This window comes from Brassica rapa, chromosome A04 (assembly GCF_000309985.2).
Source record: "Brassica rapa cultivar Chiifu-401-42 chromosome A04, CAAS_Brap_v3.01, whole genome shotgun sequence".
Taxonomy (NCBI): domain Eukaryota; kingdom Viridiplantae; phylum Streptophyta; class Magnoliopsida; order Brassicales; family Brassicaceae; genus Brassica; species Brassica rapa.
The window spans coordinates 11,707,614-11,725,350 of record NC_024798.2 but is presented as its reverse complement, the minus strand read 5'-3'; the positions used below and the strand labels follow the sequence as shown (position 1 = coordinate 11,725,350).

Genomic DNA, 17,737 nt, shown 5'->3' with positions numbered 1-17,737 from the left:
GCGCTGCCTTCACCCCTGAGTTTGACTATAAATTATATATCACTGTATTATTAGGGATAATTAATCCATATGCGTAATTTCTTTAAAGCCTAAGACATTGATTTTCTGTTTCGTAATCCCAACTTCTGGTTTACGCGGTTGCGTATTCGATCTCCAAAATAAAATAAAAAATAAAATTTTAGATAAAAATAAAATCATTTACTATCTGAGAATTATTTATGTAGCCTAGGCCACTTGTACATGCTATATAGATAGAAAAATATTTATGTGGGAAATCATATGTTATATTGGATTTTCATCATAGGCTTTGATATCATATTAGTGATGAGACTAACTCACACCTCAAAGCTATCTCAAAAATGAATGATTACCCATACACATATATATTGCCCAAGGAACATCATCATAAACAATGTGGGACTCTATTAATCTCGCCTACAGTTATATATATAATAGACTCTGAAATCTGATAATAGATTGAAATCTGACTTGAAACATTTTTAACTAAGAGATAGTTAGACAAAACGAGGATTTTTACACCATTGTATTGTACTCTTTTTTAAATCAATAAAATCTTACTTTTTGCAGAAAGAGACCGCTGCAGAGGAAAACAAATATGGATATTCGATAAAGTGAGAGAAAAGAAATTTGAGAAAGTTCAAAATATAAAAAAAAAGGGGCAAAAGAGTTATATTGCTCTCATCTTGGATACGCCACAGGTAAAAAAAGTTGGTTTGAATTAAAGAACAAGAATTTAATTCTCAAAATCTGAATTTTTTCAACGGTAAACTCATGATTTACTAACTACAACGGTAAGATATCCAAAGGACATAGTTAAAATATGAAAAATCTTTGAAGTAGTTAACCAAGATGCCAGATGATGTTTTCAACGACAAAGTTATATCATTAGATCTTCGTGATCATCACCACCCGAAGCTAGACACCTATCTAGGATGGCATCTCCCTGAACTTCTATTCCACCTCTCGGTCGCAACCTCCTGCTCATAAGCTAGAAGATAAACCTAAGACATCATCTTGATTGACATGGTCACAATAGGTAGATCTTTGTAATTATTACCCACCAAACCAAGGTTCTATTCATGATAGCACTACACAATATATTGTCTCAGGGTACGAGTTCTTACTTATAAGCACGATGTCATCATGTTCAAGAAGTACATCGACAACTTTACCATCTAGTTTGATCATGCACCATTTAGACCACATAACTCCAATCGACCATGAGGTCACATGCCCATAAGGCCATGCATTCATATGGTTAAACACCAACATAGGACCAAAAGTCCATGTAAACCACCGCTTGGTCACACATGCCCAGTCTTTCCTGAGGCCATACGCCTCTAGTAAGGCTGTTAAATGGTCCATGGCATAATGTCCGTCAAAGTCGACGTCATACTATCTAAACCATAAGGAACTTGCTTCCAAAGGTAGGATTCATGTCATCCAAAAAAGCGTAAGTTATTTTCTAACTTCAAACATGAACCCGAAAAATAAAGTGCAAATTCTGAGGAATAATCAAGGTCTTTTTACAAAAAGCAGGATGTCAACCTCTTGTTTCTAGGTTACAGTAGCTTCTAGGTCGTAATCCTTTCCTGTTTTCAGGTTATTTTTTTTTAAATAGATATAATATTTTTATCATTTCTCAAAACGTGGTCATATCTAACATAAATCTTTTTTTTTGAATAACCTGGTGTATCCTTGCCTCCACCAAGATAGACTCAGACTAGCAGTGAATGTCCGTAATAGCCTACATCATCGGTCGGATTATGCCTCGGTCACCGGGCGTTGAGGGAGCCCAAATGTTAGTTTTTGCCCCCAGTGCCCGACAGGATTCCATAACTTAGTGTATAAGAGCTAAGATTTGTAACATGTAACAACTAAACATTACAGTGGTCAATAGGATCGCAATAGTTGATCACGAATAATTACTTTAATCATAATAATTGTTCGTACAAATAATTACAATAGTTTACAGTATAACCTCTTTAAATTAATACTCTATAAATTAATACATTAAAAATCTCTATAAAATAATATAATTTTATAGTTCCAAATTGAGTTTTTGGTTCAATTAGTATATCGATAAATTAATATTTCTATAAATTAATAAAATTTTTTTATAGTTTTGGCGTATTCTAAACATCTCTATTATTAAAAGAGAAGTACCAATATAAATTATCCCTTAGTTTTCAAAGTTATTTACATTTGAATGCCACTGAAGTAATAAATTTACCTACCTTTTAGTATTCTTGTCTTTTATAGTTTAATTAATGCATTTTCCTAAAATAAAGTATAACAAATTATGTTTATTTATTTAAAAAATATTTCCTATAATCTAGGTAAACAATAAATTATACTTAATCAATATTAATGTAACAAGATTTTATTATTACGGGGTGGTTATTTTTTATTTTGGCATATTAACTACGTCTAAAAAAACATAAAAGTGTTATAAAAATACATAATATAAACCACAAAATTTTAAATAATATATTGAATTACTTAATCGTATAAATCAAATATAAAAATAGATAACCATTTTATTTTCAATTAAAATTTTGATCCATGAAAAATACATTTGCACGAACACACGAGTTATATTTTAAAAATATGATTGTAACAGTTGACGGATCAAAAAATAAAAAAAAAATTATTCATTATAAATTCTAAAATGATTATGTTTAGAAATATATTAAATAATTATTTAATATATATATATATATATATATAAATTTTAAAAACATATATCATTATTTATATAAGATAAATATTTTTTTTTTGCAAACCAAAAATGAATATCCGTACGGATACGCGAATCAAACTCTAGTTATTAATTTATAAAGGTTTCACTGCGTATTGTAATTTAATAAAGTCGTCGACATAGTGGAAATCACTTATCACACACGTCGATGTACTTATCACGCATGACAATAGGGGTGGGCATAATAACCGCTATCCGAACCCGAACCCGAACCCGACCCGAAGTAAGTGGTTCGGTTCGGGTTCGGTTAGTGCCAAATACCCGATCGGTTTTTATCCTGTCCCTTTTCGGTTAACCGAACCCGATCGGTTATTACCCGATACCCGAACCTACCCGAACATAACCGAAACTAAATAACCCTAACATAGACCTTACCTTTTATGATTTTATTTCCTTTCCCAAAATCTAGTCTAGCAATCTACTCGTCGTTTAGAGTTCCCGAAATTAACGATTCCCAAATCCTTCATCTATTAAAATTTAATTTCATAAATTGACAAACTGGAAACCCTTAATAATCTTCCCTCTTCTCCGTCTCACTCGGTGACATCGACATCGAGAAAACTATCTGAGGTGATTTTCTATTTTTTTTTTATTGATTTTGTTTTGATTCTGTATGTATGATGATTAGATGTATGATTCCCTTTGATTGTGTTTGTCTTCTGCTTAGAATTTTCGTGTATGATGATCAAAGCCTTAGAGTCTGATTCAGTTTTGATCACGTGCATGAGATTCTGTTCGAGCTTAACTTGTTTCTTATTTTGTATTTTAGTATATTTCAGTTAATGGCTTTAAACTTGATTTACTTGTTTTGTCAGTTTGTTCTGTATGCAGAAAGAATCATTTGCACGACTGTTTTGTTTTGCATGATTTATTTGTTTTCTTTTGACTTATAAAATATCATAGTGAGTGGAGTTCTTAATTTCTTTGTGAATTAATATTAACAGATGGGTTCATCATCATCTCCCTTTCAAGATAGCAGAGGCTTACATGGAGATGAAGATGGAAATGAGTTCATGACTCAAGATACTGATCATAGAGGGAAAAGGAAGCAAACTGATTCAAATGAAAATAATAGTGAAGCAGAAGCAAGTAGAGCCAAACGTGTACTTCCTACAAGGTCAGACGTGTGGAGTCATTTCAAAAGACTAGAAGACAATAGGGACAAATGCATCTGCAATTACTGTATGAAGTCTTTCGCATGTCCAACAAAGTCTGGAACAACAAACTTGCGCAATCATCTTCAGAGTTGTAAGCAGTTCAAGGCATGGGAAGATGGTCAAAAACATGGGCAAAACCAACAAGCTATAAGTAAAGAAGGTGGTCTCAAGAGTGCCAAAGTTTCAGAGACTGTTTTTTGGGAAGCAACAAATGAATTGATTGTACTTTCAGAGTTGCCACTATCTTTTTCAGAGAGTATAGGATGGAAGCACTTCTGTGATAAGGTAAGGAATTACCAAAAAAAAATTTCATAAAGCATTTTTTTGATTCAATGTGCGATTAATATATATATGTGCTTTGTGTTTAGATGAACTTGGATGATCCTCAATCACGAAGGACAGTGACAAGAAAAATTGTGGAGATGTATAGTAAGAGAAAGGCTGCTCTTAAACAATGGTTCAAATCTAGCAAGCAAAGAGTGTCATTGACCACAGACATTTGGACAGCAAAAGTAACAGGTAATGTTTCTCAGTCAGCAAAAACAATTGTTATATGTTTCTAATTTTTATTAATGGTTTTACAGGTTGTAGCTATATGGTTATAACAGCCCATTACATCGATGCTTACTGGCGCTTAAAGAAATTGATCATCGGGTTCAAGTATGTCACAGATCACAAAGGTAAAACCATCTCATCTACTCTTTCAGAATGCCTAGCTGAGTGGGGAATAGATAAGGTTTTCTGTGTGACAGTCGACAATGCTACAGCCAATAGCAATGGTTTGTTGCATTTTGAACATAGTTTCTCTTCTCTCTCGGATGAAGCACTGGTCATGAAAGGAGAGTTTATGCATATGAGGTGTGCTGGTCACATAATTAATTTGATCGTGAAGGACGGATTAACTGAAGTAGATGAAAGTACCTAACCTGATGTTGGGAACAGATTATGATGTGCTTTCTTGGTGGAAAGTCAACAGTGGCAAGTATCCAATTCTTTCACAGATTGCTCGAGATGTATTCGCTATGCAAGTTTCATCAGTTGCATCTGAAAGTGCATTCAGCACTAGTGGCAGGATAATAGAACCATATAGGAGTTGTTTAACTCACTACATGGTGGAGGTTTTGATGTGTACAGAGCAGTGGCTGAAACAAGACCTTAAACTGGAGTCAAAGATTCTAACAAATGCTCAAATACTTGCAGAAGTTGAAGCAGAAGATAAGCTTCAGAGAGGTTTGTATATTTACTATTTTGTGCTTTGTTTTCCCTTGCTGTATAAGTTAACAATTTTTTTTTATTGTTTTTGATAAAATATTGCAGAGTATGAACCTGCAACACATCAAGATGAATAGAAGAACAAAGCAAATTATTGCTCTGCTTTGAAGGTATTACAAAAGTTATATGAATTTGTTACTAATTTGTGATTATTGTTCAGTATTATAATTTGACAAATCTGTTTTTTTTTTTCACTTACAGTGTGAAGGATACAAGGAAGCTTTTTGGTTTGTATCATCATCTATGCTTGGAAGTAGAAACTCTTTTAGCTTGTTTCAGTTTGTTTGCTTAATCTAGGAACTTTGTTGATGTTTTCACTATGTTTATGGATGGATTACTGTTGTTTTTTTTCCATTTCATGTGTGTTTTAGACTATTTATATTATCAGGAATTATTTGAAGGCAAAACAGAATATGCATTTTAAATTTTTTTTTTTTATGTCTGGAGTTCGGATATATCCGAAATTATCCGAACCCGAAGTGAAAATACCCGAACCCGACCCGAAATGAGAAAATACCCGAACGGGTTTTATACCCCTTTACCGAAATACCCGAACATCCGAAATACCCGATCCGAACCCGAACGGGTACCCGAACGCCCACCCCTACATGACAAGAAGACTTTAATGGAGCTATAACAATATTATAACCTCTTATATCAGTGATCATAAGTTGCAACGTACACGCCACGAAAAGGACTGGATCGCCATTTGGTTTGCAATCAAATTTTGGTTCGGTTTCGGTAAAAGCATTTTGGGTTGATTCGGTTTGCCTTCTTTTTTTTTTTTTTTTTTCAATCTCCCTATCGTCAGTGGGTTTTGATCTACATTTCTGACCCTTCTCATCTACTTATCGCCGCCATTAGTCTCTTTTGTCCTTTTTTTCTGTCTCTTTTCGTTCAAACTTCAAAACACCTTTTTAGTTATTCCAAAGGGCAAAGAGAGATACAAGAATGAATCCAAAATCAGACCTTTTGTGCACATTTGTACGAATAAAAAGTCCAATATGAATGAGATCTCTGGGCACTGTGTGATTTGTGTTGTTGTCTAACCACTAACCAGATTGCTGAAGTTGCTTGATGTTGTGATCCCTTTCAACAAGCACGAGTAAAACTTTATATTCAACCAGATATAATTAATGCTATAAGTGAAACTTTCATACCACATCACAACTCAATTTTTATCAATCTTTATCTACTCTGAGGCTTACAAGCTCTTACATTGTGACTGGTTATAGTCTAAAGTTCTTAGCTTTAAGCTTTAGTTGGAGTCTCGAAGAGCTATCTTTGCGTAGCTCTGACGCGGTTGAGATAGAACCCGGTTTATTGGCGACGTTAGGACAGCATTTGGGGAGGTTAAGGAAACCGGAATTTTCGTTTAACGAGTTGTTATTCGACAAAGAAGTCGTTTCGATGTTAAGCTTCTTGCATGGTTTGGTTGAGTTGAGTTTGAGAGGATGTAAGAACTTGACAGGTTCAGTGTTGTTGGTTTCTCTGAACAAAAGCTGTGTGAAGCTGAGGAATTTAGATATAGTAAGTTGTATATTGATTCAGGCTGATGAAGTTGAGGCTTTTGTTCTCAAGTCACGATGCTTGAACAAGATAGTAGTTGAAGAGAACAAGATTATGGAGACTGCCATGAAATGGGCTTCGAGTATGTTAATTGAAGTTGTTGCTCTTGATTCAGATGTTCCTTGGTAATTAATTGGGTTAGTGTTTGAACAAAAAAAGTACTCTATGCCCAGAGCCGGGCTTCATCATATTATTTTGAAACAATCGAGTAGGGCCCCCATTTCATGGGGATCTCAAATTTTGAAAATTTTGCAATATATATATATATATATATATAAATATAATAATATGTATAAATGTGTAAGTTTAAAACAAAAAAGTTCATAAAAGATAAATAAAAATGCAGAATTATTTGTAGATATGGCAGTAATTTAGATTAAATCTATACTATTATTTGAGAAGTATATTTTTTGGAATCGAACTCTCACGTTAAAAGTTAGAGCGGTTAATATCGTTATAATCTTAAAGAATAAACTATCTAAATTAATCAAAAAATAAAAACGAATTTCAAATCTATATGATTAAAAATGATTAAAATTAATAATAAATGGTTTATACCTTTAATAAATAAATTATATAAATTAGTCAAAAACTAAAAATAAATTATCTGATTAAATAAGTGAATAAAATTAATAAGAATAAGAATTATCTAAAATATAAATAATTATAAACGAATTTCTATTAATAATATTATATTAGATAATTTGACTATAAATAAATATAGTAAAATTTTCAAAAATAAAAACATGTTTTAAACATAAGATAATTTTTTTTTTCAAATTTTTTTTTTGTAATTCGAAAATACTTTTTGAAACTATTTTCAAAATTTTTTTTCAAATTTTTAATATTTATTTTCTATTTTTTAAAATTTTAAACCTCAAACCCAAATCCCCATCCATTAACTCTAAACCCTAAGGTTTGGATTAGTAAACCCCATGAGTATAAATGTATATTTACCTCTTTAATGAAACATTTTGGTCATTCTGATTTTTATAGTCTATATTTGTGATAGAAACTTTTTAGTGCTATCCTATGGTATTTCCCTTATAAAAATGAAAATATATTAAATAAAATTAGTTTTTAATATAGATATTACTATTTTTTATAATAGTTATTAATAAAACTTACGGATCCGGATATCCGGACTAAGAAATCAAGATATCCAGATTCGGATTCGGCTTTGACGGATCCAACATTTTACTATTCGGATCCGGATTCGGTCTTTCCAGATATCCGGATGTGCAGATCGGATCCGGATCGAATCTCGGATCGAATCCGGATCTTGGATAAAAGTCTCATGCCTAGGGGGGACCCCATTGGAGATGGTGTAAATAAATAATCACATTAAGGCTTCGAATGGTAGCCAGCTTCCCGCCCCGCCCCGCAGTTAAGAGTAACAAAAATCTCTATATATACATTATATATACATATTTTTATAACTGTTAGAACAGCACCGCAATTAAACCGCTTGTTTCGCACCGCTTAACCCGCAGTCACCATTCGGAGCACAAGAGAATTCATCAACTCTTATTCACATATTTATGTATTGTGATCTGCCGAGTTGTCTTTCTAATCCTCAACGACATTTGGTCAAGGGCATCGCAGTTTCTACTAGTTTTATATTTGTGGTAATATAAATAAATGGTGTATTCAACTGGAATTTTCTCCTTTAATAATATATAGTTTATAAAGTATGGACTGAGTCTATTTAAAAAACTAATAATGAACAAGAAAAGATCAACAAATCGAGGCCTATTAAAACTCCATCACCGGCTAATCATATTACTTCTGTGGTGTATCTCTCAAAACAGAGAATTTGATAAACGGCTAATCATATTACTTCTAATGCCTCCGTCTTCAACGGCTAATTTGTACCGACGAATCTTACTGCTAGTTAAGAAGAAGAAGAAGAAGAAGAAGCCGTCCCCTGAACTCCCACAGACACCGCAGCAGTCGACACCGATTTCGTCGCTTCCTGATGACTTGCTATTGACTTGCTTCGCACGCATCTCTAGATCATACTACCCAACTCTCTCCCTCGTCTCCAAAAGATTTCGATCTCTCCTTTCTTCGCCTGAGCTTTACGAGACCCGATCCCTCATAGGCCGCACCGAGAGTTGCCTCTATCTCTGCTTACGGTTCCCTCCTGACCCCAACACACGCTGGTTCACTCTCTGTCGGAAGCCTGAGTTCCAAACCCTAACCAGCAAGAAGAAGTCAAGTGGTAATATTTTGGTTCCAGTTTCAGTTCTTAACGCTCCTCCTGTCGATTGGACAACTCTCGTCGCGGTCGGTCCTTACATCTATGCCATCTGCGGACACGTTGAAAAGGCTCCCTGCTCTACCGTCCCGTTCCTTGACTGTCGAACTCACACTTGGCTCGAAGCTCCAAGCTTGCGGCTTGCATACACTGATAGTGAACATGACGGTAAGATGTATTTAGCAGGAAACGGTGAAGATCCAACTTCTTTGAACTGTATTGAAGTGTTCAACACGAAGACAAGAACTTGGCAGCCCGTGCCGCCCGGAAAACGTGAGCTACACGGTAAGAATATGGAAGGAAAAATGATCGTAGCCAGCGTCAATAAAACTACTGGTGAGAAGGGTTTGGCTTTTAAGCCAAAGGAAAGGACAGGGGAGTTGCTAGGATCGAATACGGATTGGGATTCTCCCTGTATGATAGGAAACATAGCCTACTATTATAGGTCTTGCAGTGGTGAGTTTGAATGGTTTGACACCAAGAATGATAATGTTTTTGGGAAATTACAAGGTTTAGAAGGGCTACCGGAGTTTGCAGGTTACAGTTGTGTCAAATTGGTGGAACACGGTGGAAAGATGTTGGTTTTGTGGGACATGTATGCCCCTGCAAGGGGGTTTAGGGAGGAGATTATTTGGTGTGCAGAGATTAAGCTTGAACGGCGCAGCTGTGAAGAGATTCGGGGGGAAGTCGAGTGGTTTGATGCTGTTCTTAAAGTGCCTAAGTCTTACGAATTTATGTATGCTATCTCTTGTACTGTTTGATGGATGACTCATGGCATAGTGTAACCCTTTCTGCTACTGTTTGGATAAATGGGTTATCTGACAAGCGGGTAATGTTGTTGTAGTTGTGAATATAAATGTGTTGCAAAACGGTTGATTATATCTAATAACAGAACATATGGTTTGATTTTGAAAGAGATAGTTTGGAGCTATGCTCTTATTGTTTGATGGATCAACGTGATAAGCGGGTACTGTCGTTTTTGTTGTGAATATGTGTTACACAATGTTTGATTATATTTATATGTAAGAGGTTAGTTATTTTATATGGTTTTATTCTTATCGAATTGTATTTTTATAAATAAAAATCTACTAATAATAGGAATCCTAATTAATTCTAAAGGTTGTGAATCCCACTTGTTGAAAGGTTGTGTCTTTTTTAAAAAATATTAAGAAGGGTTGTGTCTTTTCAAAAGTTTAGTGTTATAAGGTTGTGTCTTTTCTAAAAATTCATATAAATATATTTTAAAAAGTGAAAAGTTGTGACTATTCTATAAGCATCTTTTCAAAATAACTACTTTTAAATTGAAAGAATGTGGCTATTCAAATGGAAGAGTTGTGACTATTCAAGGTTAAAAATTGTGACTATTCAAGATGAAGAGTTGTGACTATTCAAGTTGAAGAGTTGTGACTATTCAAGTTGAAGAGTTGTGACTATTCAAATAAATTTTTAAAATCTATAAATAGTCTTTGACATGCATTTCTCAATCGCTGGTCATAAAATTAAAGCTTATCCTCCTAAAGAAAACCCTATCTCCGAACCATTCTCTCTTTTCTCTTTACTGCCTTCTCTCCCTCTCTGCTTTTCTTTGTCCAAGGTCATGGTTGCTACAAAAACTGGGGATGTAAACATGATAAAAATTAATTTTTTAATACATGAGTATAAGAGCATCTCCAACCCATTGCTATTTTCACCTCTATAATAGAATTTAGAGGTGAAATTGCTCAAACCCACCTCTATTTCTTTCTCTATAATAGAGATCTCTATTTTTTCCTCTATTTATAGAGGAAGAAATAGCATTCCTCTATTTTTTACTCTATATTTAGAGATTGCTATTTTAGAGGAATACATTGGAGCACATCCCATCTCTATTATAGAGTTCCTCTATTTTAGAGATGAAAATAGCAAAATACATTGGAGATGGTCTAAAACAAATTTTTGGTTATGAATAAGGTACGTAAGAAAGTTTCTTTCTTCTTTTTTCTTCTCTGTTTCCTGTCATATCAGATATTCCAAGCGATTCTGTAACTAACGTCTTTCATCGCACTTTCACCAGCCGAACGTCGGCTGTACGCCTCTTGGTATCTTGTGCATTGTTACTTAATTCCACAACAAATAAATCATTGAATGATGACCATCATCAATGTCATGTTGTTTTTGTTGATGCTTTCAATGCCTTCTTCCCTTTCTCTTTTGTCAAGCAAACGTCATTCCGACCAACTTCAATAGATTATTCAGAGAAGAATGTGTCGGCTTATTTCCGGTGGAGAATTCTTCACATGGCTGTTGTTGGTTCATGTTTGAACCGGTTCGTTTCTTCTTTTTCTGAGGCATAATTGATTGTGATGATCATATCTTAAAATCAGAAGAGGTGGTGCATGATCAGATTTGGGATCCAGGAATTACCCTTATGATCTTTGCAAACGGAGTGATGAATCTCGTGATAAACGATTACGAGAATATTCGAAAGCTACAGAGGGGAAAACTGCGGTACTTTATATTTTTTTTTCTCAGTTAGACTATGCATTCTTCAGTACAATCGAATGAGAAGAAGATGGAAAAGTCATTGGAGAATTGATAAAGGCAGATTTATCAATGGAAAATTGATTCAACAACATAAACAAAAAAAGGCGTTGCAGGAAAAGAAGAAGATTTTCAACAAAGACAAATTCCGATCCAATTTATGTGGTATCGCCGCGTGGAAATATTAGAATCATTTCATAAATTAGATTTTAAATGATGTGGTCAACAAACTTTAACAGTATCCACATCCAATCGAAGTTGAATACGAAAAGAATATAAACAGATTGCATCTGTTGGCCAGTAAGACATTCATTCGGAAAGCTTGGTTATATTTCATTTCTCTTGCTTAATTTTCAATTTCAATATATTGTTGTAATGGTTTTTCTCTATTGGTCTTGAACTTTGTTGTAAAACATTTCTGATATCAATAAATTGATTTTCCGGAAAAAGTATTGAAGTGCTGAATCTTCTTATTAATACTTCCTGTTTTTTTTCTCTAAACTTTTCAATAATTTTTTTTAAAAAATTTGTCAAGATAAGTAAAATTGTCAAGTCAAATTCAAGTTGTGGCATATGTAAAAAAATATGAATCAACATAATTATCTGGTTAAATTATATCTGGTCTAAAAAGTATATCAAAAAAAATTAAAAAGGGGAAGAAAAGCAAAAGAAAAAACGAAGATAATAGATGCATGATGGGTGATCAAACGGCTCCGACTGATTAAAAGTAAGCAATTTAATAATATATAATATACATAAGTTTGAACTTCTCAAATAAAAAAGGGTTGCTATTATATATAGAAAAAAAATACTTTCAAAATAATTATAAAAAATATAAAAAAAGTTTAAGATGTGTCTTTTCATTTTAAAATGAGATATGTATTTTTACTATGTAACTATTTGAAAAATTGTGAAAGTATGTGTAGATGTGTCTTTCATGGTAAGAATGTGTCTACACATCCAAAATGTGTCTCTTTAAGCTAAATGTAATATCTAAAAATAATTATTTCAAATATGAAAGTTGTGGCCATTCATATAGAATTTTGAGAGACTATAAATAGTTTATTTCTATATATATAAGTAATTCATTATAAATTTTAGTTATTTTATAATATTATATATTTATAAATTATGGCAATTATTGGTGATTATAGACTTTGGTGATGAACAATTATAACATTGGAACTTTTGGTAATGATATATTCTGGTGATGAACCATTATAAATTTTGGTGTTAACAATACTCTTATGTAACTATTGTGATGTTTGGCTGTTAACGTTGCAACTTTTAACTTTTTGTATAGGAAGTTAAGATAATTGGCAAATCATAATTAAAAATTGTTAAAAATATAGATGTGTTTTTAACATCATCTCTAAAATGTATTAGTTTTAAGAGTAGTGTCTTTTTAATTAGTTTTAAAAAAGATTAAAATATCCAAAATGTGTTTCTAAAAATTGAATAGTTGTGTCTTTTCATTATGCAATAAGGTGTTTTTTTTTGTAATGATGTGTATATTCAAAATATATTGTAAATATATTATCTTACAATAAATATATCTCGAATTTAAAAATTGTAACTATTCATATAGTTCTTTGCAAAACTATAAATAGGTCATATCTATAAGTTTTTTATTGTAAATCTTTCAGTGAAGAAAACAGGTTATGTGTAGTTAACTGATTACAAATTTTTGAATATTTTCAGATGAAATGTTGTCAACAAAGGATAATAGGAAGGATCATTCATGTTTGGATAGCAAAAAAAAATCTAAAACAAAATAATGAAATTATTAGTCTTAATTTTCTTCTATCAGATGAAAAGGTGTGTTTTTTTTTACTTCAATTAGTCGTCATAAGCTACCTTATTAATTTAGAAAATGATTAAATTTGAATGTGTTTACTTTTAGTTAGTTTCAGTTGTTTTTGATATTCCTAAATAATTTAGCTAAACAGATAATAAGACATATATCTTATCTAATATTGACATATTTGTAATTTTAATACAACCAACCTACAAACAAAATATATATTTTTAATATCCCAAAAGTCAATTATATAATTTTGCTTTTCTTTATAAAATGAGTTCACGTGCGATATCGCACGGGTTCTTTACCTAGTATTAATAATACTAATTTGATAAAAACACTGGTTTTCCAGTACTCCCCAAATTTTTGGACCAGCTTCACGCATTACAAACCAATAAAGATTGGAACAACAAACCAATAAATTCAAGGAGACCATTTTTTTAAAAAATATGTTCATTTAGCTAACTATAAAAATATTTGATTTTGTTTTGCCACCTTTTTTAAAAGGAAACTGCGAAAGTATTTATTTTTTATTTTTATTAACCCCCTCCAAAAAAATACGTTTCAAAATCGACGGCTGATATATGAAACAAGCGTTTCATATAGTTGACTGATGACAAAAGTCTGCAACTGCGTTTCGATAAAGCGGATTGATTCGCTTCTTCTCCCAACATTCCTGAGAAACCAAGAAAAGCGAATCTAAAGTTAAAGATGGCGATGAAGAAGGCTAAAGAGATCGTTTCCAGCAATGTTGTCGTTGTTTTCAGGTCCGTCTCTTCTCGACTCACGTTTTTTTTGTTTGTGAAGGCTTTGATTGTGTGTATGATTACGATTATCAACCAAAGGGAGTCTTTGTATTTTGATGGGTTTTATATTTTTTTGCAGCAAGTCGTATTGCCCATACTGTGTGAAAGTGAAAGATCTTTTGAAGAAACTGGGAGCTAAATTCATCGCAGTTGAGCTCGACAAAGAAAGTAATAATCCCCAATCTTCATCGCATAATCATTTCATTTTTTATGATCTCAAAATCAAAGGCTTCTCTGCTTTTACTTCCAGAAACTTTGTGATTGTTTTCTTCTCTTCTATCCTCTGTTTCATCCAACTATACGCCTGCTCTAGAGTTTTTTTTTTTTTTTGGTAAACATGTTAAATAAAAATGTAGTTTTATCTCTTTGCCGGGAAACCAAACATTGTAAATAGTCCATTTCACCGTGAATTGAATCCGGGTGGCGGTAATTACAACTATAACTCCTTTATCACTAGGCCAATTCAACGTTGGTTGCTTTGGAGTTTCTTGTTTAGTTATTGATTCCTATCCAAGTATATATATCTAAAATGTCTCTCTGCTTTCTCTTACAGGTTAAGTTTTTTTTTTTGGTTTGATCCTTCTGCTCACGAGCCCATCATTCATAATTTTATCTCTTTTCTCTAAAGATTCGAGTTAGGTTTTCCATTAGGTTTCGTTCTGGGATCATTACACTCAGATGTGTATATTAATTTGATTCAGAGAATCCATACTCAACCATTGTTCATTGCTCTTGTTATTTATAATAAAGGTGATGGTGCCCAAGTTCAATCAGCTCTTGCAGAATGGACAGGACAACGCACCGTTCCCAATGTATTCATAGGTGAAAAACACATCGGTGGCTGCGATTGTAAGAGAACTAAAGCACAACTCTCTTTCCACTTTTTCTTCTTAAAAGCTTTTTCGAATTTTTCCTTTTGTTTTTCTCTAAACCAAATCTTATTGTTTTCATTTTTTTTTTTTGTAGCGGTAACCAACTTGCACAGAGGCGGTAAGTTGGTTCCTCTGTTAACTGTGTCCAAACCAAGTTCAAAAATCCGGTCCAGTATCACAAAAGCCCGACAAGGAGATAATATGCCCACGGAAGTTGAAGGTCCGTCCCGAGCTAGGAAGACAAGCCACACTGAACTGACACGGTCAAAGCAAAAACATAAAGGAGGTCGGGACATTAAATATGATTTTAAAGACACTTGATACTTGCCAAAGATCACGTCACCATTATGATCGATTACTTTTGTACTCTTATTCTCTGATACCCCAGAGTCACCATTGTTGTATCACTTGTGTGAGAAAAGAAATTCAAAAAAATGAATGTTTAAAATTGTTTGTTTTAAGAAATCTTCATTAGAGTTCTTCACTTGGATTGTTCTTATTGCTTGAACCTTAATGATCACCTACTTCATGATATATTAGGTGAATTGAATGCAAAGGAGTTGACTTGATTACTTGAAAATAATATTTGTGAGCAAAGTGTCTTTAGCCAATTCTGAATTAATGTTATTGCTCTTTGTAAACTTATCGAAACAAAAACTTAATCCATGTCTAAGCTCTTAAGATATATAAGCAGGGTTCAGCCTGTAAAGAGTAAATTGATTCGCTTGACAGAGATGCTACTTGAGATATTGTGAAAAGACAAGAAAGAAAATGGTAATTGGATGCAAGTGGGTTTATAGAAAGAAACTAGACATCTCATGAGTTGACCAACAAAGGTTCAAGACGAGATTGGTTGCCAAATGATTCTCACAAGTATGAAATGAAATATTTGTGAGCTGCAACAAGGATCTTAGGTGTGTATATAGTACAAGAAATTCTGAAGAAGGTTCACTGAAGTTTTCTCAAAGAAAATAATTAGAACATGTGCTCTCAACTTTGACCATTGCGTATTGCAAACCAATTTCTACTCCATTAGGGTATCAATTCAACCTGAAAAGTATGAGCTAAGAAGAAGCAAAGAGGAACCAGAGTAGATGAGAGAAATTATGTATGCAAGTGCAGTTGGAGGGATTCTGTGATTGTGAGCAGGTTTATGGGAAATTCAGATAGAGAACACTAAGAGAAAGTGAAATGGATTTTAATTTACATTTGAGAAACAACTGATTTTTCCTTGAATTGTTTGAAAGAAGCAAAGTTTGAGGTGGAAGGATTCTGTGATCTAGATTATACAACTGATCTCCACAAAATGAGATTAATTACTGGCTATATTTTCACGTATGAGGGTAATACTATTAGCTTGAGATTGGAGCTCGAACTAATAATTTCTCTCTTTACTATAGAGTCAGAGTAGATGACCTTAACTAAAGCTACTGAAGAGGTGTTCCTTGCGGTTCGGATCATCCATATAATATACAAAAATAAATTTCAGATATTTGAAATCTTTCTATTTAAATGAGATATCAATTTCAGCGATGATTTCATTAGAATTGATTTTCTTCCTTAAGAGTTATAGTCTCAGTACGAAGACTAGTTCTTATGGATTAAGGGTATGTGTGATGATCTAAGCCATGATACATGAGCAGTTAAAGTTAACTGTGAATCACAGTCAGCTATATTTTTGGTAAAGAATAGAGGCTTTTACAAAAGAACTAAACACATACGTACAAAGTTCAATTTTATTTGAAATGTAATTGCCGATGGAAGCAGGATAATGGTTTAGATTCATACTACGCTAAACCTAGCTGATATCCTAACAAAGACCGTACTTGGGAAGACACTGGAGAAGGATTTGGTGTTTGTCAAAGTTCGCAGGTTCCATGCAACATGCGGCTGATGAGATGTCTCGATGATTCTCATATTGCAGCGAATAAGAAGGTATAAGTCAGTTTTAAAAGGCAAAAGGTTGAGTTCTACTGATAAAATAAAGATCATCGGTTTGCATATTTAGATCTACCTCAGATTTGGAGAAATAAGTAAGAAGAAGTGTTTACCTCTTACCAGAGGTGTAAGCGGAAGCTTGAGCCTATATGCGGCCAACTTTGTCATCCTAAAGGGTTAGGGAAGTCGGAAGAAGGGGTTGTCAGTTTGGCGGTTCAGACTTGGGAAGAAAAGGAATTGAAACAAGAATATAAAATGTGATATCTTGAAGGTGTAGCTGTGTTGTGTAGCTCAGTTTCATCATATGTGATGAAAGAGAGACGTCAAGATAAGTAGAAAAAGAGTAGAAGACAAAAGGAGTTCGTCAGAGATTCACTAAGCTTTTGGAGGGTTGTCTGAAATGATAAGTTTTGATGAAAACAAGGTAGAGGTTATGGAATTAACGTGTCTATACCGAAACTCTATTGGGCCTAAATTGGACTTTAAGCGTTTACAGCAGAATGGATCTGTTTGGGCTAATGGATCTAAGGTAGCTTAAAGAAGGATGACTATTGATATGTTAAGCTGTCACACATTAATGGGTTTACAAACAGAAAAAAAAACAGAGAAAGAATCATAGGAGATTCCAGAATTCGATAGTCTAGCGTTCTTGTCCGCATCGGTATAACCACTAGAAAAAAAGCAGTCTCAATGGTAAAACCTCATTGAGATTCTTAAAAAAATATCCTAAATTTTAAATAATTTTTTTGAAGTCAAATTT

The 17,737-nt window shown here is 33.3% G+C and overlaps 2 protein-coding genes and 1 long non-coding RNA gene across 3 annotated transcripts; 2 read left to right on the top strand and 1 right to left on the bottom strand.

Moving 5' to 3' along the window:
* Positions 1 to 7,582: 7,582 nt before the first annotated feature.
* On the top strand, positions 7,583 to 9,954 carry LOC103864234 (putative F-box/kelch-repeat protein At4g39600). The gene has a single exon (XM_009141992.3). It carries the CDS (start codon positions 8,503 to 8,505, stop codon positions 9,799 to 9,801), a length of 1,299 nt encoding a protein of 432 aa, XP_009140240.2. The 5' UTR covers positions 7,583 to 8,502; the 3' UTR covers positions 9,802 to 9,954.
* A 2,520-nt stretch (positions 9,955 to 12,474) lies between these two features.
* Positions 12,475 to 15,523, top strand: LOC103864232 (glutaredoxin). Its single transcript, XM_009141991.3, has 4 exons — positions 12,475 to 14,128; positions 14,247 to 14,335; positions 14,918 to 15,016; positions 15,134 to 15,523. Exons 1-4 carry the CDS (start codon positions 14,073 to 14,075, stop codon positions 15,358 to 15,360), a joined length of 471 nt encoding a protein of 156 aa, XP_009140239.1. The 5' UTR covers positions 12,475 to 14,072; the 3' UTR covers positions 15,361 to 15,523.
* A 1,154-nt stretch (positions 15,524 to 16,677) lies between these two features.
* LOC103864231 lies at positions 16,678 to 17,232 on the bottom strand. Its single transcript, XR_632189.3, has 2 exons — positions 17,091 to 17,232; positions 16,678 to 16,951 (listed from the first exon to the last, which is right to left on the bottom strand). It is a non-coding gene; the product is annotated as an uncharacterized LOC103864231 (long non-coding RNA).
* Positions 17,233 to 17,737: the final 505 nt, after the last annotated feature.

What these genes read in the sequence shown, in the direction of transcription:
- LOC103864232 (XM_009141991.3), top strand. Translation starts at nt 14,073, where the DNA reads ATGGCGATGAAGAAGGCTAAAGAGATCGTTTCCAGCAATGTTGTCGTT. An exon ending in AATGTTGTCGTTGTTTTCAG is followed by an intron (nt 14,129 to 14,246) that starts GTCCGTCTCTTC and finishes ATTTTTTTGCAG; the next exon opens with CAAGTCGTATTGCCCATACT. An exon ending in ACACATCGGTGGCTGCGATT is followed by an intron (nt 15,017 to 15,133) that starts GTAAGAGAACTA and finishes TTTTTTTTGTAG; the next exon opens with CGGTAACCAACTTGCACAGA.
- LOC103864234 (XM_009141992.3), top strand. Translation starts at nt 8,503, where the DNA reads ATGAACAAGAAAAGATCAACAAATCGAGGCCTATTAAAACTCCATCAC.